At 35.4% G+C, this 25477-nt stretch overlaps 1 protein-coding gene across 1 annotated transcript; it reads right to left on the bottom strand.

Moving 5' to 3' along the window:
* Nucleotides 1-21663: 21663 nt before the first annotated feature.
* On the bottom strand, nucleotides 21664-24964 carry LOC127837344 (piggyBac transposable element-derived protein 4-like). The gene is made up of 2 exons (XM_052364302.1): nucleotides 24221-24964; nucleotides 21664-23576 (listed from the first exon to the last, which is right to left on the bottom strand). Exons 1-2 carry the CDS (start codon nucleotides 24626-24628, stop codon nucleotides 22347-22349), a joined length of 1638 nt encoding a protein of 545 aa, XP_052220262.1. The 5' UTR covers nucleotides 24629-24964; the 3' UTR covers nucleotides 21664-22346.
* Between the last annotated feature and the right edge of the window lie 513 nt (nucleotides 24965-25477).

Below are 25477 nucleotides of genomic sequence, written 5' to 3'. Positions count from 1 at the left end.
CGGTCTTAATAACAATAACGCAGTGCGTCACCATCTATGTTTAGAACGCTTACACTGAAAACACGTGGCTTGTATCTAGTAACGGATGTAGTAAAGTTTATGTTGACGTTAATAGATCAAGTGTATTTCGGATAGGCTTTCGAACTTTTGCAATTAACGATGCGAAACAAAAAAAACGTACCAAAAATGCATATGTCTATAAATATCGCTTCATTTAATACATGTCCCGGAAAATCGGCAAAAATCACGGACAATTTAACTCAATGTCCCGGAATTGGTCTGAAAAATTATGGCATGTATGAATTTAATCTACTCGGATAATTTATATCTAATCGAGGAAATGTGTTTGCTCAATGTCTATTGTGTTGTATTAGGACTTGTGAGTATAAAAATGATAACATACACGTATTTAATGTACGAATGTAACGGTAAATGTTTAAACCAGTCATTAAAAGTTGAAACAAATTTTGATTGAAAGCTGCAGTTTCCAGCTATTTAGTTTATACCGTAAGTTATATAATTTTGGTGTGGTCTTATGTTGTGGGGGGAAACCGGGGCGCCCTGAGGAAACCCACCAGTGTCTGTTATGAACACTTACCAAACTCACATGCCCTGGGAAGGGGGTTGAACACTGGTTGCAGAAGTGAGAATTGCTTGTACAAACCACTGCGCTAACTGGACAGCCTTGTAGATAATGTCCCCTCATCCAAGCGTTTGTGACGGATGAGGGTCATTATTAGAAGTAAAGCCGGAGGCTGAGCATGTATCAATAGAATGTCTGTCAGACGCTGCGCATACGGCCCGCAATTATAAAGATCCGGAAAATACACCATGTACTACGCTCCGCACAGTACACATCGAAGAACCCGGATAATCATTGTTTAAAAGTTATTTGTTGTCAGTAAATGTCAACCTGGGTGGGTGAAAAAGAAGAATAACACTTCCGTATGACCCTTATACAACAACAGGGGTGGGTTGATACATGCTCAGCCTCCGGCTTTACTTCTAATAATGACCCTCATCCGTCACAAACGCTTGGATAAGGGGACATTATTTTCCGTAAAGCCTTTGGCTTTACATGTATCAATAGCATCTTTAAAGACTGACAACAAATCTAGCAGGACACGGATATAAAACCAATTTTTAAATTCCTTTCCCGTCTAGATTGTATTATTTCAACATGTTAACAAAATAATACACAATAGGTATACAATATGATAATAGGCATTCCATACCCCAACCATATATGACAGAATACAAAGGTAATAGAAAAACATTTGTGACTGTTCATACAAATACCTGAAACGTCAACAAATGAAAACAATACGGTTAAATAAACCTTCACTTTGTATATGTATACATGTATATTTTAACATATAACATATTTAAAAACACTAAGTTTAATGATACAATTAAACCTGCGAAAAAACTGCCTGAACAAATGGTACATCAGACCTTTCAACAATGTCCCTATAATAAAACTTGTAGAAATTGGAATCAGTATTCCACCCTGCCGTTTTAAGGATATTATTAATCGAACAATTTCCTTTAACTGCAGCAGAAACTGCTGCTGATCTGAATGAATGTGGCTTAAAAATAGCCACATCAATACCTGACATAACTAAAACATCCTTCAACCATCGTGCAATAGTACTTGTAGACACTTCTTGATAAGAAACATAAGACACAAACAACTGAGATGAAAGTCTAAGATGCTTAGTTCTTTTCATATAATGAATTAAGGTATGAAACACACATAAACTTTCTTCCTGAAAGTGCTGCAATTTTAAATAAAAACTTTGTTTTTTACCCACTGGCGTAGTTTTCAACAAATTTTTGAAATAAAACACCGCTTCACAAGTAGTATAATCAATTTTAACACAATCAATATTCAAGGACACAATAGTTTGTGCACGAGGGGCAGCAGCCAAAGCCACCAAACCAACTAACCATAGCGTTAATGTTTTCAAAGATAACTGTTTCAAAGGCATAAGCGACTTTAATAGTTGCAAAACACAAGACACGTCCCATGTAAATTTGTACCTTGGAACCACAGGTTTCATAATAGCTACACCTCTCATAAACCTACTACCGTATTTCCTCGATTATAAGACGGATTGACTATAAGACGAGACCCCAACTTTAGGTCCAGATTGGCTGTATTTTGCGTAGACTCGCTTATAAGACGGGGCAATTTTTTAAAGACGAAAATCGGTAAAATTTCAATAGTCAAAATTTGTTGGTCGGCCATTTTGTAAGTAAGTACAATACACCAAGTAAGCTCGTTATCGGATTCGTTCCCTGATTCACGTCATCCTATTTTCAATACAGAGTGTATGATTATGTATATTAATATATTAATGTATGCATCAGATTGGCCAATCAAATACCAGGTATGTCATTTAAACTTGATTAGTGTTGGAGGTATAATGCCATCTGTGTCCATTAAACACCCAATTAACGGCTTAATAAACAAGAGTATTGTCTGACAATTAGTTGCTAGCTGTTTGTAGCACCAAGCTATCTGCAGGGGGTCTGTTAGGGGTCAATACTATCTCGAATTGTATCAATAAAACTGCCAATTAACGGCTAGATAACGGTTGCACATGTTGATAGTCAGTCGGCAATAAACAAACTGTCATCTATGACAATAGTGTTTGCACAACAATAGCAGTTTAATTGGAAACAAATAGGTGTTTTATTTAGAAAAATAAAGATACAGATAATAAAGCATGACGTACATTTACCCTGCATTCCCTGAAAATAGAACAAAATATGCAAAACATTATTTATTATAATGAAATAGATAGCCGATATATTTATATAAATTTAAGAAACGTTAATTGTTTCCAACCGATTTATTCAAAATGACATAAGCGATCTAACGCTGATTCTTCACCGCCACAGTAGCAACGATCCGCGGTAAATATTTTGCTGCAAATAGAAAATAATAGAATAATAACAACAGTATTTGTACACATTTGCTTTAATAAATTTTTATGTTTAATTTTTATTCGATTTTAAACTCGCGAGTATTCCAAACAGACATATCATTTATAATATATCATAACATAAGGATGTAAGCGGCAAATCACGTATCTAAACGAAAGTAGTTTCTTTTCTTCATCAGAAATACGGTTATCACTTCACAAAAATTGGTAAAGAAACTTTTTTTTTTTTCGTAGACTGCGCTTATAAGACGACCCCCCCACTTTAGGCCTTAAAAAATCGGGAAAAAAACCCGTCTTATAATCGAGGAAATACGGTAATTAATGTTGGAGATTCACACCATTTATTGCCTAAAATATTTAAAGTCTGCAAAAGCATTGCTTTATGCGTGTTCAGCACTGAATAAGACTTATTGTTTTTCAACAGGTAAAATAAATAAGCTATTACCTGCGTCTCAGAAGTTTTAATGGGATTTTTACCTCGTTCTTGATTCCAAATACACCACTTACGCCATGACAAACTATACTGTTTTTCTGTTCCTGATTTCCATGAGTTAAGGATAACTGAGACTGCTCCTGAAGGAACTCCTTGCACAAGCAAATGTCGGCTGATAGCTGCACTGCGACCAAGTCCATACTTTTGGATAGTGGATGTGATGTTCCATCCTCTGGGTCGGTCAACAAATCCTTGTGACGAGGTAATCTAACAGGAATTGATATCAATAAATCAATAACATTTGGGAACCAAAATTGAGATCTCCATAATGGAATAATCAATATAGCTCGTTTAACATTATTTTGTACTAGTTTGTTCAGTACCTTACCAATTAAGGCAAATGGCGGAAACAAATATGGTTCAAAATCTGACCATAAAAATGAAAAAGCATCATTGAAATAAGCTTGAGGTTCAGGAACCCAAGAAACAAACTTATTACATTTACAATTAAGGCTTGATGCAAAGGGATCAATATCAGGTATAAAATACTCTGAACAAATTCTTTCAAAAATCTCTTGTTTCAACATCCATTCTGATGATTTATTAAAATATCGAGAATAAAAATCAGCCACATTATTCTCTGATCCTTTCAAATAGGCAGCTGAAAGATAGTTATTATTTTTTAAACACCACTGCCAAATTTCTGCTGCTAAACCATCCATTGTTTGAGAAGTCATTCCTCCCATATCATTAACATAGGTCACTGCAGATACATTATCAGAAAAAACTTGTATATGACAATCATTGGTTTTATCATATAATGACTGTAACCCAAGAAAAATCGCTTTAAGCTCCAAAAAATTAATATGATATTCGGAATCTTTTTTCGTCCATTCAGCATTAACAAATCTACCAGATTCGTTGTCAACACAACTCCAACCTAATAAAGATGCATCAGTTTGACAAATGAAACTGACTTTCTTAGGTCTAATCCTTTTACCATTTTTACAATTAACATTCTCAATCCACCAATGCAATTCTTGAATAACTCTCCCATTTAACATTATTTCATTATCAAAACTGTAATTATTTCCAAGTCCTTCTAATTTTAAACGTTCAAGTTGTCTATAATGCAAAGGAGCCTCTAGAACTGCATAAAAAGCATTAACTAAAAGACCTATAAACGATGCCAGGTCTCTAACTATTACTCTTCTACTAGACAAAAGTCTTCGAGCTTTAAGAATAATTTTCTCTATTTTCTCCTCTGTAAGGAATATCATAAACTGAACGGAATCTATTATAAAACCAAAGAACACAATCCTTTGTGTTGGCACTAGAACTGACTTAGTGGAATTTACCACATAACCAAGAGACTGTAATGTGGAACAAATTGTTTAAGCATTCTGTAAACATATATCTCTGTCTAAACTCATATTAATAGAATCATCAATATAGTAAGCACATCTAATACTTTGGGACCTAAACCATGCATAAACTGGTTTTAACAACTTTGTAAATACTCTGGGTGCTGCACTATACCCAAACGGCAGGCAAACAAATGCATATAGAACTCCTTTCCATGTAAATTTCAAATATTTTTGATAATCTGGATGAATAGGAACCGAAAAATAAGCATCTTGTAAATCCACAGAACAAAAGAAATCATTTTCTTGAATTAATTCAAGCACTATCTTAAAATGCTCTTGTTTAAAATGTTCATAATGAACAAAATTATTTAATTTTTTGAGGTTTATAATTGGTCTAAATTTTCCATTAGGTTTTTTTACCACAAATATATTTGAAATAAACTGGTCTGGCTCCCACTCAGAACCGACAATAGCTCCTTTTTTTCAATAAATCATCCACCTCTTGATCAATAATCTGAATTTCTGATTCATTAAAAGAGATTTCATTTGGAATAACTGTTTGAAAAGGTTTTGACTCAAATTCCAGGACATAGCCTTTTATATTATTCAAAATCCATTGATCACTGGTAAAAAATTCCCAGGACTTATAACAGTGTTTGAGTCTTCCTACCGCTCCTAATTGCCCTCGTTTGGGGCTGATACAGTTGCTGAGGGTTTAAAACCTCTACCGCCTCTAGGTCCTCCTCTCATGGGTCCTCTAAATCCTCGAGGATTGAAGGCAGGTGCCTGTCCATATGGCATGTATCTTACATTGCCACGACCTCTATTGAAATTACGTGGAAACCTTCCACGGAATCCTCCCCTTGGAAAGAAATTGGGCTGAAAACTTTGCTGCGGTCTCATCTTTCCAAGATTAAGACTGGTCTCGCAATTCTTCACTTCCTTGGCAATGTCATCCCCAAACAGTTGGGTTGTCACAGGCATGTTTATGCTACACAAATTTTTGTATTTCTGGTCTAGATTAGGTTTAAGAAGATATCGCCTACGGACACTCAAATTGAACTGGGCTTGACCCAATAATGTCAGAGAGTCAGAGATTAACTCTTTAGCCTCTTCATTGGTCATCAATGACTGCTTAAGCACTTGGACCAATTTCAGAATTGGGACAATGCCTGATGAAAGTAGTGATTGTATGTCTTGGAAAAGACGATCATAAGTACGTGTTCTTTTGTCTAAAATTTTCCATATCTCATTGTTAACAGTGGGAGGATTTAATTTCTCACAATTTTCAGGAACATGATACTTCTCTGAAACAGATTCAATGTCACACTGTAGTGACGTCGGACATTTTAAAAAAATTTACAGGAGTATAGGGTGTCATATATCAAACTAAAGCTATTGAAAAATGCAGCAATTTGGTGCTTATTTTATCAATATATCTTTATTAGTAATGGAGAAAATCGATTTTAAAAATCTGACAAATTCAAAATTTTCTGCCAATTTCTGCCAACTCATGTACATACTCTAGATAATCTCAGTCTTCTGTTAAAAGTTTGTTTTTAAGACCTCAATTTGTTTCAGTGGAATAATTCCAACAAGGTTTTACCACAATCTTGGATGAATTTCAGGAAAAAAAATACACAGAAATGTATTTTTACCAACAAAAAATTGACACCAGGTCAGCTTCATAACACAGTTCACGGCTGATGGGTTGGTAATGCTTGGTTTCAAAACATTGTCAGCTTGTTCAAAATTGTACATCTGGTATACCTTAATTTTATATGAGGATCTGCATATCAGCCTTGTCAACATCAGCATCTAGATGGTGATATGTGTATATGGCCTCATCCCCATCGTACATAATGTTGAACCAGTCTGGGAAAGAAGGGACCTGTAAAAAGTGAAATCATATATAATGAACAATTAAAAACATTTATTATGTGAAAAGTAACATCTTTACTGTTTTAACACAGCAAAGATGCTTACAAATCTTACATGAATGCATGTATTTTATTGGTTGAAATTTATGCTCTGCTTAGGTTGAAATGCATAATGTATAATATTCGGAAGTTATACCGATGTATGTATGTTTAAACATATTTATTTTAGCTTGATTGCATCGAAAGCCTACGGGTTATTTGAAATGCTCTCGAGTCAGTTTCCTGGTACTAGAACCAGTAATTGGTGTCTATGGGGGAGATCTAAAGAAATGCTCCCACAGTGGGGATTGAACCCATGACCTCCTGATCGCTAGGCGGACACCATACCCATTGCGCCACGGCAACCATACTGCTGTATGTTAACAATTTTACGATGTAAAATACATTGATTTAACAACTGCCAATCTGTTATAAATACATTAGTAAGATGGGTTAGAAGTGCTTGGAAGATAAGTTAAAAGGGTTTGTCAGACAACATCTGCATGCATACTGTTTCGGCAATCGGTCACTTGCCATAAACAAAGGACCAACTAATTGTTTATAATAAGATTTCAATACTGCTCCAGCAGCTGGAGTTTCACTTCTTTATATTCTTACCATAGGATGACATATGCCCCCTTTTTCCACATTTTTCTAAACCTAAACGCAAAGTGTTTTGCCACATTTTTCCAAACCTAAATGCAAACTGTTACGGAATTTCAGACGGACAGACAGACAGACGGACAGACAGTGCAATTAAGAAAAGCCCACCTTCGGGGGCATAAAAATCAATGCTTGTAACTGGTAATGTTATGTAATAATCCATAGCTATATATTAAATTACCGGGTCGGTAGGTATACTACTGACAGTACTGTATGGGGAGCTGTCACTGGAAATCAACTCGAAATTCTCTACAGAGACTGACTGGGCCTGGGGTATATCCTGTTGACTGTCAAATATATCCTGCTGACTGTCAAATATATCCTGCTGACTGTCAAATATATCCTGCTGACTGTCAAATATATCCTGTTCAGTGTCAATCAGCTCTAGGCTATGACTGCTCTGACTGTAATTCATGCCATATGGATGATATGATATTGATAATCCAAATCTGCAACGAAAAAAAACGACCGATGCAATTTACAAATACAATTTGTGATATCAGCAAAAATGGATATAATCTTCATTAATCATCTATCTACAGGCGTAACAGGACTTAGTTTAAAGAAGATTTGTGATTATACACATACACAACTATATCAATCACTAGATATTACAAGTTGCCTGCAGTTGCCGAATGATTTGGCCTCTTTTACAACATCGCGAAAACATATGACGGGACAAACAATCTATGACTGCCGGTTCGACCGGACCTCATTTCAAAGGCCTGCCTGGGCTTGCCCCTCGACCTATCTGTTGTTTAAAACCATTTATATGTAGTTTAGGGACTGTTGAGACAACCACCGCTTTCGCAGGCTTTCGTATTAAGTTTAAACCATATTGTGGACCTTTTAAAAATTTACCAATTTTCGGAGGCTGAAATCGCGCTATTTTTCTGTACAAAAAACGTGTTTTGATTATTCAGAAGTCAAGTGGGCGCTTTCTTCTTTGCACACGGCCCAAAAGCTTCACGATTGGTCAAATAGGTGCCACGTTACAGCAATATAAAAATAGCACCTATCACATGACTTTCAAGATGGCCGCGCCCAAACAAATTAACAAAACCCGGAAAAGCCAGTTTGTGTTCATCGATATATAATCGATACGGTCAATATACATAACGAAACAATACTTACATGATTAAATAAACATCTTTCTAGCTGTCCATTCAATTTAAATGATTTAATTACACTTTTTTGCAGTAGAAATCTTAGTTTCACTAACACTGGTATTTGCATTGAGTCAGAACGGGATTTCAATATGGCGGAAATGTCCGACGTCACTACACACTGTGATGTACAAGCCACACTAATTAAGTCAGCCAAAGATTGTGTAATAGCTGGTCCTTTAACTTTTGTTTTAATCTTGGGCAATTTCCAGTCTGATCGATCTTCAACCTGATCAGAATCGTCCAAAAGACTATTTTTCAACTCAGATGTCATGTTATTGCTAGAGTCTTGGGCATATTTTCGTGCACCTATAGAATCATTTGCATCTGAATCTGTAAATTCATTTTCATTTTTAACCTCTATTCTCAAATTTGGGGCATTCTGGGGGTCAAATCCCTCAAAGTCATCATACACTTCCTCTACTGGCATATCAAAAATGCCCAGCTTTTTTCTCAGTACATCAATATCATTGGCAGACAAATTATCTAAATCAAATAAGCCTACACTTGTTGACTTAGGGGTTGTTTTCTTTGTGGCTTTTTGCTTTCCCTTTGTCTGTTTTGAGTCATTTTTAGAATTATTATTTACGTCAGTTCGTATTGAACTTTTATGTACTCTCTTAACAACCGATTTAAGCTTTCGTTGTTGGCACTGTTTTGGTTCGGCGCTATCTGCCTCGAACCCCGAAAACTCACCTTCGCTTTCCGAAGATGAGAACAGAACATTTGCAGTGTACTCGAGAACTTCGTTCTCGGACTGGCTCATTTTAATTTTAACCAGAATTACAATTTACAAATAAATAACAGCAAAGAACTGTAAAAACGGAAACTTTTGTAATAATAAACTCAACAAATACCTGGACTACGTCCTAGGTGGAGCCAATATAATTTAAAAAATATCGGGCCATGTTAAACTCACCGATAAAATCCTGCTCTCGCTTCAAGCGCCGAAAAGACAATGATTATCCGGGTTCTTCGATGTGTACTGTGCGGAGCGTAGTGCATGGTGTATTTTCCAGATCTTTATAATTGCGGGCCGTATGCGCAGCGTCTGACAGACATGCTATTGATACATGTAAAGCCAAAGGCTTTACGGAAAATAATGAATTAACATTTACCGTTAACCCTTTTACTGTTAACCCTTTTAAACTGATGTTTTGAAAATCAGGTTAATACGTTTGCTGCATAATACAACTAAATCTGGTCAATATGTTCACTTCATAATAGTTAATACATTGAAAACAGGTGAATGTGTTTGCTGCGTAAAACAAATTAATCACTTCAATGTGTTGGCTGCGTAAATAACTAAATGACACAAATCTGTTTGCTACATAATACAACTAAATTAGGTCAATGCAGTCGCTGCATTATACAACAAAATCAGGTAAATGTGTCAATTGCATAATGCATCTAAATCAGGTCAATGTACATGTAGTCGCTTCATTAAACAACAAAATCTGGTCAAAGTGTTTGCTGCATAATACTACTAAATCTGGTCAATGTGTCCACAGCATAATTAATACATCAACCATGTCAATGTGTCCACAGCATAATTAATACAACAACCATGTCAATGTGCTTGGTGCATAATGCAACAATCAGGTCAATTTGTCCACTGCATAATACAACTAAATAATTGCCATCCATACCTTGACAAAGACATTAGTTTTTACATTGATGTATTAATTTGATTTTGCGTTCATTTGCTGTTCTTATAGATATTGGAGCTTTTTGAATGGCAGAGTTGTATTTTCCCTTTGATTTATTGCTGAAGTGCTTAGGTAGGTAACACATTTGCAGGGCATAGACCTTATTTTTGTAAGTTAATACATGTCATTTACCCACAATCTATTTCTTTACCTTTCTATTTGATGTATTGTTTTTAACAACAACAACATACATTTGGAGCAGTTTAGCAAAATTTCTCTGTCATACAAATATTGACAGCAAATAAGAAACATCCTTAAGGTAATAATGTAATAAAATACACAAATATGTTATGCTGTACATAATTTTATAACCTTAATGTTGCCTTACTGGGCTTTTCTGGGCTTGTATTAACCCTGAATGACAAATACATAGAACCATTTTTAGCGATTATCTAATATGACTGTAACATTGTTTACTCTTTATCGTATTTAATTTGGTAAAAGTTGTATGCATGAACTAGGAAGTACATAATTGAAATACTTAGCTATATATTCTCCACAGTCAACATTTAAGTATGCCCTTCCGTTTGCCAGATCTGCTTGACGCTCCTCACCAGTGGTTATTTTCGTTGATCACAATAATAATCATAAGTGACAGCAAAATGTGTCTAGTACTAAAATTAATATATTTATGAGAAGACCCAAAATAGTGTGTATGCCCCGTCATTGACATGATGTTGGAGGTACACATTGATTGACCCATCCTTCCATCTCCACATGGTGAACACAAAATGACACATTCCATATAAAATAAATAATGTTTCCTACAAATCTTTCTTACTTGCAATGATGATGTCCTTGAACACCATCAACACACCCACATCAACCTTACCTCATGTTGCTGTTGATGCTGACCTATTTTTGGCTCAAACTAATGCAGAGTCCAATCTCTTGTTTAACCCTTAAGGTTTATGTAGAGGCTTAATTTTGAAAAATGTGGGATCCCTAGCATTGAACTCAAATTTGACTAAAGGAAGAGTGCCACATTGAAAATGTATACATATATGCTTTAAAGGATGTTTTTCCTTCAAACTGCTACCAATTTTGTACATCAACGTTTCATAACATCCACAAAATCAATAAAAATACAAAGCGATTTTAACAATAAAATATACATTTTTTTCAAAAATCTGAATCATGTTTATTCCACGTATTTCGGCGGAAAATTATATAACTTGTGATTAATATCGACATTGACGAGGGCAAGTTACGCTTAAATAGTAAAAAAAGTTTACATATCTAGAAATATCAAAACTCGAACACATGTCATTTCATCACCATGGGGGCAGCCATTTTTAAATTAATAAAATAGAAAGAAACATGCTAAAAACTCACTCATCGCCTAATTGACATTCCAAACGGTTGACGATGACAAATGCATTGGATTGTAATCTTTCCGTTGATGTTTGCAAACTGCACGATCAGACCTCACAAACACTCAAAAGAATAACTATGTAAGAAGCATTTCACCAATGTTTACAATCGTTGTCGAATCACATGTATTATATTATTGCGCATAAAATAGTACGCTTACAGACTGACAGAAAGATCGATACGTAACTCCATTCAATTCATCACGGTATACTATTCTAGTGATAATATATAATAATACATCGCTTTAACAATCTAAAATTAGAAATAATTCTTTTAAACGGAGTTTTTAATAACGAAAGTGAAAACAACGGAAGTTGGATGGATATTCTGTGAGATGCACTTCGGCTCCAGAAAAACAATACATATAAACTAAAAAAGACGTGTGGGGGACAATTTTCAGCTGGAAAATATTTTAAATAGGGTAATTGATGATATCTCTACGTGGTCATTTCTGTTATTTTTTGCGATCTCTTGCTGATTAATGTTAATAGTTGTTTTACTAGTTGCCACCCAACTGTCAACATACGTATGTGTTTTCTCAGGTATGTGTATACACATACCCGGTTTTCTCACCACTGCACGTGGTTTCGACCGATTTGTTTTGCACGTTTTTCTACGGAGCACAGCAATGGCCACGCTTTCAAAATGGGTAGAAGGAATCGAAATATAAAATCAATTGGTTTGCCAATTTCTTTATATTCCTTTACAATTTTATATATCGTCTGCAATCTATTTCAATTTGAGATGGTTTAAAATTTGCAATTTGGTTGAGAGGTAAATAACAAAATTGTTAAGCCTTTGAAATAGAATTGTGACTCTTATTATCCACCATACCTGGATTTTTAAAAAGTAGTTACGTTTTAGTTATTTTTAGAACTTTGTTTAGGAAATTTATCCAAAAAAGGCAGTTGAATAAAAACTCATTTGTTGTTTTATGACAATATTTTTGTGTGAAATGTTGCTAACTTGACCTTGTATATGTATATAGCTTTGTATTTATTCAACTTAAGGTAGTGCATATCCTTCCTAACTTTAGATTGAGATTTTGTAAATTAGTGTAAAAATGTATTGGTTTTAAACCAAAATATGAATAAAGCACACAAATATTGAATGTCAAAAATGTGTTTATGTTATTCTATCCGTCTTAAGCTTTAAAATGATATATAGTTTGACCATATTGTACCACATTGAATGAAGAAAAACCAAAGCGAAGTTTTGATGAATTTTATCCCCCCCATGAACCTTAATACCACATAGATACATGTTTTGACACATATGTAGTCCCTAAGAAAATAATATTGTATTAAATACCTATCTAACTAGATGCAAGTTTTAAAGGCCTCATTTCTAAACATTAGGTACTGATTAGCAGCAAACAGCATGAAAAACCTGAAAAGTCTGCGAGTTACTCGCAGGCTGTTCTTGTTTAATGCTGTTTGTGCATAGCCATTTGCACTTTTCTTTGAATTGGAAAGGGTTAGCTTAATTTCATGCATTCTATCTAATATCATGTACACTTCCTACAATTCTTAAATACTAACATAGATGTTATCTATGAACACTCTCAAAACATGAAAATCACATTTCTCATCTTGACTATGACAGTGACCAACTTAGGGACTTGAACTCATTCCAGGTTGTTTTTTTAATAAGAAAGTGACGCTGATAGTCGGCGTCTTCCCCTACCAGAATTTTTTCCCCTCAAAATACAATTTCCCCTCCAAGAGTATCATTTTTCACTAAAACATATCTTTTTTAGCATTTATTTAAGCTTTAAATCAAAAATTGTTAATTTTAATTGCTTAATTATTCATCGCAATACCAGCTCATTTGCGGTGGTCGCGAAATCACGTTAAAGTAGAAATAAGCATCTATGGAGTTGGATTAGAATGTGTAGTTTGCGGTTCCTATTAATTTTTGCAAAGTCATGCAGAACATTTAGCACTTTATCGCTGTAAATTTTGGTAGAAGAATCTCAGTCGTTAAGTGCATGCAATATAACGTAATGGATTAAGGGAAGTCAATCTAAATGTCATTAGTGTTTGTAAACATTTTTTTATGATTTTGACAGAAAACTTCTTTATTGTAAATTAATTGGGAAAAATGTCATCTAGATTTGATTGGGAATGGGGCCGTTTTTTTCGCTTTGTGAATGCCTCCATTTTCCAGAGGCGCAGACAGTGGTGAAAAAAACCTGAAATCAGAGAAGATGAGGATAAACCCATTGATTAAAACAGTTTTTATTTTTTTCCCAAATATGTCTCTTTCGCACTATATTTTCCCCTTTCACCCAGCGTCCAGCGTCTTCCCCTTTTTCTAAAAAAAACCCCTGCATTCAGAAGGTTTGATTTCTTGTTAAACCCAATGTATTCATCTTTATTTTTACCTTGACATTTATCTAATATTTTGTACTTAGATTTTTCACTCTGGCCTATTTCTTGGTTAATTATAATTGTCATTATTCATGCTTATGGCATTGTCTCATGTTGTATTTCCATTCACTGTCTATTCATAGTTTTGTGTCTGTCTGTTTGAGAGTAACCATCAATGATGTATTTATGCCCCCCTTCGAAGAAGAGGGGGTATATTGTTTTGCTCATGTCGGTCCGAATGTCCGTCCACCAGATGGTTTCCAGATGATAACTCAAGAACGCTTAGGCTTAGGATCATGAAACTTTATAGGTAGATTGATCAGGACTCCCAGATGACCCCTATTGATTTTCAGGTCACTAGGTCAAAGGTCAAGATCACGGTGACCCGAAATGGTAAAATGGTTTCCGGATGATAGCTCAAGAACGCTAATGCCTAGGATCATGAAACTTCATAGGTAGATTGATAATGACTGGCAGATGACCCCTATTGATTTTCAGGTGACTAGGTCAAAGGTCAAGGTCACGGTGACCCGAAATACTAAAATGGTTTCCGGATGATAACTCAAGAACGCTTATGCCTAGGATCATGAAACTTGATAGGTAGATTGATCATGACTCGCAGATGACCCCTATTGATTTTCATGTCACTAGGTCAAAGGTCAAGGTCACAGTGACAAAAAACATATTCACACAATAGCTGTCACTACAACAGAGAGCCCATATGGAGGGCATGCATGTTTTACAAACAACCCTTGTTTATCTTGCATCAATTATGAATGTTGAAGAGCTTTGTTTCAGGCATGGGTGTTTCAACTTTGTCTTGGGTCAATTGCAAGGACACCCTCTACACCTGACTTTATTTTACTTTGACATTAACCTGAAACTTAACACTTCTTTGGGGTCAAACTCTGATGTTACTGACCAAGTCACATTATCATGATTTTTGATAACAATGAATAATGATTATTGTGTGACAACCACTTCTAGGGAATTCATTACCATCTGGGAGAAACACAATGCTCATTTTCAATACAGCAGTATAACAAAAAGAACAAATCAAAGCACTGAAGGCACTGAATTTGTTTGCTGTTGTATAATCTAAGACGCAACTCAGTTTTCAAAATTATGATATAGCTTTTTGTATCGCAAGTTTAAAATGATCACAACCCACTCAAATTTATAAAGAGTGTGTCTTAAAACACAGGTGAAAATGTGTGTTGTTATTTTCAAATCATTGATACAGCTAATCAGTGTGAAAAGGCTAATCTTATTTGACATGCATTAAGCCTCGTTTTCCCTGAAAGCAGCCAATATGTACAGATTTCAATGATAAACACTATAGACTGGCCAACGTTGTTATATGGTCGCTTAGCGACCGTCTATGGTGGTAAGTCTGAAATTCAGGTCGATACGCCTTTGCTACTAGGAGCCCAATACCCGCTTACTACGCATATCCTTATGAGAAAGAGTTGTATAATTTATGCAAGAGGTTTGAGTTCTCCAATTATATTCATTCACAAATGAAAACATGATATTAATATTGTGTTAAATGCAACTATAGTTTCGAACGGTGCTTTTATAGAAAAGAATCAATAAACAATGATCGTATTGTACGTGTCGCTGAGGAGATTGTTTATGAATAAATAAAATAGTCCACTTTCTGAAGCGTCTTCATGACATAGTATTTTTGCTCAGTGCAATCATAATATGAGGCTATTAATGTCGATAAACAAAGGAAAGTCCACGGGCGAAAACAACGCAATAGGTTACGCTCTCACATACACCTCAATGACGACTAATACAGGTCGTAAATTGAGGCTATTAATAGATTCGGGAAAAAGTTAACACTTATTTATATTCTCAATTGATAAAACTTTGAACATAAGTTCAACAATAACTTCAGCGATACGATAGACAAAAACAAAAACATGTTTCATGATCGCTAAACCCGAATATAACAAACAATTTATAATAATAATACGAATGACATGTTTCGTGACCTCGTTCTTGCTATTGCAGCGGGTTTTTCTGGAAAACGTTCTTTGGTTCTCAACAGATAGCGGCGATCTTTTGTTTTTACGGGTGCTTGCAACGCAATAGTAGAAGGTTAGTAGAAGGTTTATCTTGTTTATATTCACAGTTCTCAATACATAGACAGTTGGATATGAGTTCATCAATTACTACAGGCATACTATAGGCAACCTCGAAAATGCTTTATAATCGCTAAAACCGAAAACAACTAAATATATTATATTAAGTATATTTATAACAATAAGTATCTTTTTAAAATGTAGTCGGCGTATATGCTGACTTTGAAATAAAGTTTGCAATTTACTTTTCTAAATAAATAAATACAATTAAACAAAAGTTAAACTATTGTGTTGTGTTTTTCACTTGTAAGTTGCATAATTATTCACCGCATGAAAGGTGTGTTAGCATTGTCAAACCACATATTAGTGTGAGTAGATAAAAATATACTACGGGAGAGCACTTCATATGTGTCTTCATATGCCTAATGTTATGAGTATCTTTCTTCACTATCGAAATATATCGTATGTTGATATATGATTTAAATGCAGTTTTCTTTCGACACATTGAAATCACACGTCAATAGCGCCGTCATGCAAAAATGGGTCTTATGCGTTTCGGCAAGCGTTTTTTAAACCCAACATGTGCTTTTTTGCAGTCAGGCCATATAGGCGATGTTGTTCGCGATAAAATCACTCAATATGTTATGTATCTCTTTACCAGAAGGAGAGATAGCTGAGTGGGCTATTTATATGATGAGCGCATATGGAATAAGACCCATTTTCCCATGACGAGGGTCATTACAAATCTCATTGCAAATTGAAAATGCCACATTTAAGAACAATGCTTTTTGATACAAAATTGAATTCAAAATAGCAAACTTGTTAATAAAGGCAGCCTATCCACACATTAAGGAATGATTTCCAGACGTGCTGACCAAGTACGGCAAACATTGTGGTATGATAATTAAACGATTTTCTTTTATCGTGACACTATACTATTTTCCTAATGATTGTTTTCTCATCTTGGAGGCGAAAGTGAAATTCTGCGAGATGGATTGTAACGGGTAATTGTAACAGGGCCACAATTTGTGTCGTTTGAGCATACAGAGAGTGGTGCGGAATTCCTTACACTGAACAGTGCTACATGCTTTGAATTGAGCACATACGCAGTGATGTAGCAAAAATTAAGAGGTTGTATCTCGAATTAGCTTATTAAATATTCAAAAATATTCATGCGTGTCTGTTGGCGTTATGTAAAAGTCACTAAGATGAAAACTGACTAAAACAGCTACGCCTAAAAGCGCATAAGTGCTCTATACCTATGTTTATGTCAGCATTGTTGACACCATGTGAACTGCTCGGGTAACAAGTAAAGCATAAACAGCAATGTTTATATACTTTATTCCACCATATACAAGATACGAAGATTATTGTATATTTTGAATTTGTATATGGTGTCAAAAATCTAAAGTTTTGTACACAGAACTTTCATTATGAATTTATATTCTTGGTGAGATAGTTATTTGATATTAGTAAAAATATTCCTTTAATATGATGGTGACTGCAAATTTTCTTTATATTAAGTTCTCATTACCATTTTCATCATACTTTCTATGCTTTCAGAACGTCCAAAAAGCATGTTGTTTTTATTTTGTATAACTAGGTTATTTCTATGAAATAATAAGGATGATAAAAAGTGCACACAAAACTCGACCCGTGCGCTATGACACACACTTTATAAAGTTGAATAACGTGTGTTCATTTCAAACTTGCGATTGATTTTGAAAAATGAATTGCGTGTTAAATTATGCAATAGCAAACATCTTCAGTGCCTTCAGCGCTTTGATTTTACTTCAAGTTGTTAAATACACTCTATGTACTGTACCAGTGAGAACAGGTAGATGCGTTGATTAATGCAGACGCTTTTAGCATTATCGTCTGCTAAAGTTTACTGGAGTTATCCAAACAGGCAGTCGCAGGTTACAGTTCCTGCCGTAGCTAAGCCCATACTGATCCATACTGATTTGCAAAATTGCGTCTGCATTATTTGTGAGCTTTGCTCACAAATAAAAATGAATGCTAATTGCTTATTAAAATAATTTTCTTATCAGATCGGGCATATATATCTTTAAGAATTAAATGCAACCACTTCTGCCATGTCAAAATAGCACAATTTAAAGATTGTAAACAAATGCTCAATACTACGATTTTACAGAAAACCATTTATTCATGCTTTTGGGTTGATGACATATTCAAACATTTGGCTTTCACAATCAATGATATTAAGGAATATTTGTACATGTTTAGCTCTGCAGTTTCTGGAGAAAACTCGAGGTATTGTTATAGCCAGCTCATCGTCCGCCTTGCGGCGTCTGCCGTATGCTGTCCACCTTCCGCATCGTGTTAAAACCTTAACATTGGCTCTAAAATCAAAGTGCTTTCACCTACAACTTTGAAACTTCATATGTAGCTGCATTTTGATGAGTTCTACACGCCACACCCATTTTCGGGTCACTAGGTCAAAGGTCAAGGTCACTTTGACCTCTAATATAATCTTTAACATAGGCTTTAAAAATCCACGTGCTTCCACCTACAACTTTGACACTTCATATGTAGATGCACCTTGATGAGTTTTATACAAAACAACCATTTTTGGTCACTAGGTCAAAGGTCAAGGTCACTGTGACCTCTAATATAAAACTTCTGACAAGCTTTTATTTATTCACAACTGCACCCACTGCCGAGTGTTGGCACCCGCTATGCCGTGCTCTTGTTTAAAATAAATAATACAATAAATAATATTACAAAAAAAGGTTTTGTGGAGTTTTGTCGAGTTGGTCTGTGTTAAAAGGAAGACAGATAATAATTTACACAAATTTGTTTCAGCATGTTCAAATAATTGAAACAATATGTTCCGGAAAGAACATATAGTAAAGGCAAGTGTTGTTTGGTTTAAAACAAATGTCTATTGTAAATGATAATATATGATATTTCCTATAAATTGTATAGATTATATAATATCATACAACTATTTTTTATGTTTGTGACCAAAATATTATGATCATTGCTTTCACGTTCATAGTCCACATCTGCCAGTTCATGCTGCTGCTGCTGCTGCTGATGATGATGATAATCATAATGATGAGGATGATGATGATGCTGATGATTGATGATGATTGATGATGATGATGGTGGTGATGATGGTGATGGCGTTGATAATGATGATGATGATGATGCTGATGCTGCTGCTGCTGCTGATGATGATGATGATGGTGATGGCGTTAATGATGATGATGATGCTGATGATTGATGATGATGATGATGCTGATGATGCTGATGGCATCGATGATGATGGTGATGATGATGATGATGATGATGGTGATGGTGATGATGATGATGATCATCATTATGTTGATGATGATGATGGTGATGATCATTATGTTGATGATGATGATGATGGTGATGATGATAATGGTGATGGTGATGATGATGGAGATTGATGAATATGATGTTGCTCATGATGGTGATGATGATGATTATGATTGTGATGATGATAAGGATGAGGGGGAGAATGATTCGGATGATGATGATGATGAAACATCTCAAATAACTCATAGAGTGCTGTCAATTATGAGTGCATTAACACAAAAAGTCAAGGCTTGTGTTTTCCCCTTTTGTCTGTCCTTCTTCTAGCCTGTTTGCGCCATCAATAGTCACCTTGTGAACACTGTATAGGCGTCATTTTTGACCCAATCTTCATAAAACATGGCCAGAACATTTATCACAATGATATATTTGATGATTTCACAACTGAATCACTTGGGGTTGAAAACTAGATCCGTATATTAAATTTTAGAAAACGATTCTTAACACCATAATTAGAATTGTCCTGGAATTCTTGTAAGAACAGCCAACAAATTTAAACATGCATCATTTTATTATGAGTCTAACATACTTTTTTAGTTGGTTGCGTTAGCCGCCGACTAAATTTACAGAGCATATTTTGCAAATCAGTATGTGCTTAGAAGCCTTAGCTACGCGAAGAACTGCAACTCACTTTGCAAAACACCGCGAAAATTCCCCCTCATGAGGGTAGCGACCCACTTCCCCTAAAATGGATTGAGGGCCCTTGGTGTTGTTAATACAATTATCAAGATGAACTATAGTTATTTATCGGCGGAGTGAAAATCGGTTCATGTCTGTAAAAAAGCAAACTGCAATGAGGCGCAGCAGTTATCTTTCATGGCTATAGGAAAATATAAATTTGATGACTCTAGCAGTCACATTTGTTTACAGTAACACACTCATCGTGAAAGTTGTTAAGCACATGAACACACATTGTTGTTAGCTCACCTTTAGCACAACGTGCTCATGGTGAGCTTTTGTGATCGCTTTTTGTCCGTCGTCCGCTGTCCGGTGTGCGGCGTGAACATTTGCCTTGTTAACTCTCTAGAGGCCAAATTTAGTGTCCAATCTTCATGAAATTTGGTCAGAAAATTGGTTTCAATGATATCTTGGATGAGTTTGAAAATGGTTACGTTCGCTTGAAAAAAATGGCTTCCAAGGGGCAGGGCATTTTTCCTTATATGGCTATATATGGCTAAAGTAAAATCTTGTTAACACTCTAGAGGCCACATTTACTGTCCGATCGTCATGAAACTTGGTCAGAAGATTTGTTCCAATAATATCTTGTTATCTCAGGTGAGCGACTTTTGGCCTTTCAGGCCCTCTTGTTTGGTATTATTTATTGGCATGATTATTGTTATGTTTTTCAAAAACATGGCTTCCAGGTGCTTGGCAGTTTTCTTTAAAAGTTTTTGGTAAAACCCTGTGAAATACCTGCTTTTTTTTAAAGTTTAATGCAGTTTTAGATGAATACCACAGAACCATTTGGGCTCTTGTGTTCTTTCTTGTATACCTTCAAGGCCAGTCACTCATGTGTTCTTTCTTGTATACCTTCAAGGCCAGTCACTCTTGTGTTCTTTCTTGTATACCTTCAATGCCAGTCACTCTTGTGTTCTTTCTTGTATACCTTCAAGGCCAGTCAGGCCTTGGCCTGGTTTAAAACAATCAGGAATTGGGTTTAACCATGCTTACCATTGGTTTAAAACTATCAGATTTTGACTATACACTTCAACACCGTTATTTCGAAGTCGTCGGGACCGTTAAAAAAACTTCGGATTAACGATAATTCGAAATAAACATTTGACAGAAGGCTTTTTTGATTCTGTTAAAATAGAACGTTTCTAACTTAAAAGCGTAAACTAGTCATATAGCAATAGATTTCCACTTGTAACAAACGGAGGAATAAAAATATTCTTTTTCTTGTTTTTTTGTATTTTTGTCTTATTACAGAACATATAAATTATAACGAATAGCACAAATTATCAGACATACAAACATATGAATACATTTTCGGAAATGAATTAACTTTTTTTTACCAATACGCAATGTCTCTCTGAACACCAGCTTTCGCACAGACGACAAAGGTGTAATTATCGGCTTTTGACGCGCCACGACAAGGTGTGAAAATACGCTCAGTATTTTGCAGTTTTGACTTCGGATTAAAGATTGATAATAAGGTGCGAATTATAGTGTTGGGACCGACTGAATCACTTCGAAATAACGATTTCTTCGGTTTAACGAAGTTCGGATTAACAATGAAATTTTACATTAACCCATTCCGTACTACAGCCTTATCTCTAGGCAATCCCTATCAGTAATAGCCTTATCTGCACCTGGATAGTCAATACCCTGTTTTGCTCTGTATGCCTGAGTGACAGATTATCTGTTTATTGTCAGTGGTGTGAAATGTGAAAGGGGTCAATTAGGCAGTGTATTGTTATTTGGTTGACATATTTTGAGACAGATATTTGGCATTTTATTGTTATTTAAATACCCATAAAGACAATGAAAATGATAAAATGTAAAAGTGTAATTAAAATCAGAACAAAGCCATTTAATTATTTCCTAATTAGTTTATCCACTGGCACTACCATAATTATTTCAAATTAGAAACACATTACAAATAGAAACATATTTTTAAATAAAAACAATATGACAAGTTTTTTTCAAATATAACAATATTATACTCTTATAAATAATAACAAGATTTTTTACATAACCCATTACCTGAAAATAACAGTACATACAAGAAAATGCATCTATACAAAAATAGATTATCAAGAACATTAATTAATGTCACAGATAAGTTTGTTCAAGTTTATGAGATCTTTATAAATTAAATTTTATAAAAATAACTATTCTAAAATAAGTAATTTTCCAAAATTCAATACTGATCACTTGAAATGATAATCCATCTTTTGTTCACAAAGAACAACATCTAGTCCTATCATATTTTTTTACATCGAGTTGGCCAAATCCACATGCCAGTCCTTGAAGCAGGGAACACAGATATGCACTTGACATTCAAGGCAAATGACATGACACTCACGCCGTCTCTTTTCTTTTGCACACTGACGACAGCGTCCTCTTTTTTCGGCCTGTCCAGGGAAATGTCCTGCTTTTACCGTGGCCAATTTTGCAACAGCACTCCCATTGTCGCAATAGTCTCCTATCAATTGCCTTGACAAGTTCATTCTGAAGTCCAGAACTGTGCGGTCTTTGGGTTTTCCGTTTCTACTCTTCTGCTGGTGAAAAGGGGATTCCCTCATCACGACGTACCCGTTGGTGATAGCTGTATCTAGCAGAAAAAAGAACATGTACGTCCACCACTTTCTTGATGTGCGAAATGTGGGATACTCAGTCCTCATCTGGTCCGCATGATCGACCCCGTTCATATTCTGATTATACTCGGGGATGGTTCGTGGGGCCTGTACTTCATGAACTTCACCACTTCGTGTTTTACGCAGAACTGTTGCGTCAATGTCTTTGGGGTTTTCTGCTGTAGACAACGTGTAAATTGCCTTTTTGTCCATCCATACACTGGCAAGTTGTTCACCTTTTGTAGCAAAAACAAAGTCCCCCTGCGTTTTGACAGTTTTTTTTCCAAGCTGTTTCACAGGATAGCCCTTTCTATTAGATCGAACAGTTCCACGCGCATATGTTTCTTGTTTCAAAAGTTCATCAAACAACTTGGGACTCGTAAAAAAATTGTCCACATTCACAATGTGCCATTTCCCCCGAAGTTCATGGCTCAAGTCCAACACAACTCTTGTTGCTAGCCCAACTTCAGCCGTGTTAGCATCCTTCCCAGTGTAAACTTGGAAATCATTGACATATCCATTCACTGGGTCCGCACGTACCCACACTTTCACACCGTACCTGGCTGGTTTGAGTGGCATGAACTGTCGAAATCCAAGACGACCGCGAAACTTGACCATCGCCTCGTCAATCGAAACATTTCTGTGAGGATTGTACAGGGTCAAACACATTTTTTTCACCACATCAAGAAATGGCCGAATCAAGAACAGTTTGTCTTGCTCAGGATGTCCCTTGGGCTTCATTTTGGTCTTGTCATTGCAGTGGAGGTACTGCAAGACTTTCATGAACCGATCCCTTGTCATGATTCGCCGGACGCTAAAGTTCCCATACAAGATGTCCGTTGACCAGTACATAGCCATCTGAGGTAGCTGAAAACAGAACAGTTCAAATATTAGTTTCGAAAAAAAAAATTGAATTTCTGAAAATAATGTCTAACATTTATTTATATGTATTTTCAGGACGCATAAAGTTGCATGAATCATCTTCAACAGCCAAGACAAGAACACAGACTATGTCATATAAAATAATTGCTATTTTTCAGGTACTGCTGCTTGAATCAACTTCAACACCAGAACACAGACTTTTTTATCAAATACATTTTAGCAATGTCTGTTTGATATGCATGGTTTCATTTTGTATGTAATACATTGATTGTATAAATAATTATCATGATTTGGAATGTGCACATGGTGGCATAAACATTCACAATTATTGTACAGGATCAAAATAAAAGATATACCGGCAATCATCTTGTAGATAAGGGGAAAAGGTTCAAACTATTTGCTATTCTGATAGTTTTCTTTGAAAAAATTGTCAAAAATGCTTATGTTATAAATTCAGCAGACGACATTTTAGCAGACGACAAATTTCCCAGCATGCAAAGGGTTAAGAAATCTTATAATATATATATATATATAATATCAGTAAATATAAATGAATTTTAATAATGTTATAATTTAAAACGTGTATTATTTTCGTGAAAGTTTCATGATTTTCCAGAGGTTCTACCTACTTGCACAATGCTCATATAGATCCTGATGCCAAGCCATGCCATCATCTCTTTCACACTGACAGGTCGCCATGACTTGTCATGTTTTATTTCCATTTTTTGTCTTGCAAACAAGTTGGTTTGTTCAACAAGAAGTTCAACTAACATCATTGGAAAGAACATTTCAACAAAGTTCCATTCAGTCTGGTCAGGGTCAAGATCGAATCTTGGGCCAGGCTCAGGTCCACAGAATGCCTTTTTCGAACGATCAGAACGATCATTTACAGTCCAATTTTCGTCTTCTACAACAGACTCATTTTCCTTGTCACTATCATCAAATTCATCATCCGAGTCAATTAAATCTGCTAATGGTAAATCATCTGATTCAAATCCACTGAAATTACTCTCATTGTCCGAAGAATCGGAATCCATGATTGAAAAAAGCTCTGTATAGGTGTCTGTTCTCGTCGTATTTTGTCAAAGTTATGACCGGAAGAAGTTGGGAAAAAATCTACTTTCTGTTTCAGAAAGCATTTGTAACAAGAATTTTCATTGGTTGATAACTGACAGCAAACAAAGAACTTTATTTTAGAGACCAATTAAAACGGACGTATTTTTGCGTCGCTAGGCATTCAGAGCTACATCTGCAGGTGCGCATTATTGCGACACTCGGTATTCACGCTATAGATTATCGGACGCATTTATACGTCAGTCGGTATTCCAATTAAGGTTATTTGAACGCATTTATACGGCGCTAGTATGGAATGGGTTAAACAAAGAAGAACCAAAATCGGGACCCGAATAATACTTCGAAATAACGGTGACTTCGGCTTATCGGTGTTCGAAATAACGGTGTTGAAGTGTATTACCTTATTGAATATGAACTATTTCCACATGATGGCTTACTTTAATACTGTCAAGTACTTTATATAGTCGAGCACGCTGTCTTCTAACACCTCTTTTGTATAAAACCTGGCGAAAACAACCTGCTATTAATGCTTTATTTCCATGCAGTCTTAGATGAGTGCCTTAGAACATTTGGCGCTCTTGTGTCTTTTCTTGTATACCTTCAGAACCATTTGAGCTCTTGTGTCTTTTCTTGTATACCTTCAAGGCCAGTCATGCCTTGGCCTGGATCATAACAATAATGTTTTTAGTTTAACAGCACTTAACATTGCTTATCTTAGCTGACAATTTATTAGTTGGTACTTGATTTGCTTAGGAATATGAACAAAAGAATGTCGTGTGCGCAGATAACATCATATCAAAGTTTGAAGTTTT

The sequence above is a fragment of the Dreissena polymorpha genome, chromosome 7, assembly GCF_020536995.1.
Source record: "Dreissena polymorpha isolate Duluth1 chromosome 7, UMN_Dpol_1.0, whole genome shotgun sequence".
In the NCBI taxonomy this organism is placed as follows: Eukaryota; Metazoa; Mollusca; class Bivalvia; order Myida; family Dreissenidae; genus Dreissena; species Dreissena polymorpha.
This window is presented reverse-complemented; position numbering and strand designations above follow the sequence as displayed.

Excerpts from the sequence above, each read along its gene's own strand:
- LOC127837344 (XM_052364302.1), bottom strand. The coding sequence starts at position 24,628 with ATGGATTCCGATTCTTCGGACAATGAGAGTAATTTCAGTGGATTTGAA. Across the intron at positions 23,577-24,220 it reads TCTATATGAGCATTGTGCAA|CTACCTCAGATGGCTATGTA; the intron begins GTAGGTAGAACC and ends TTCTGTTTTCAG.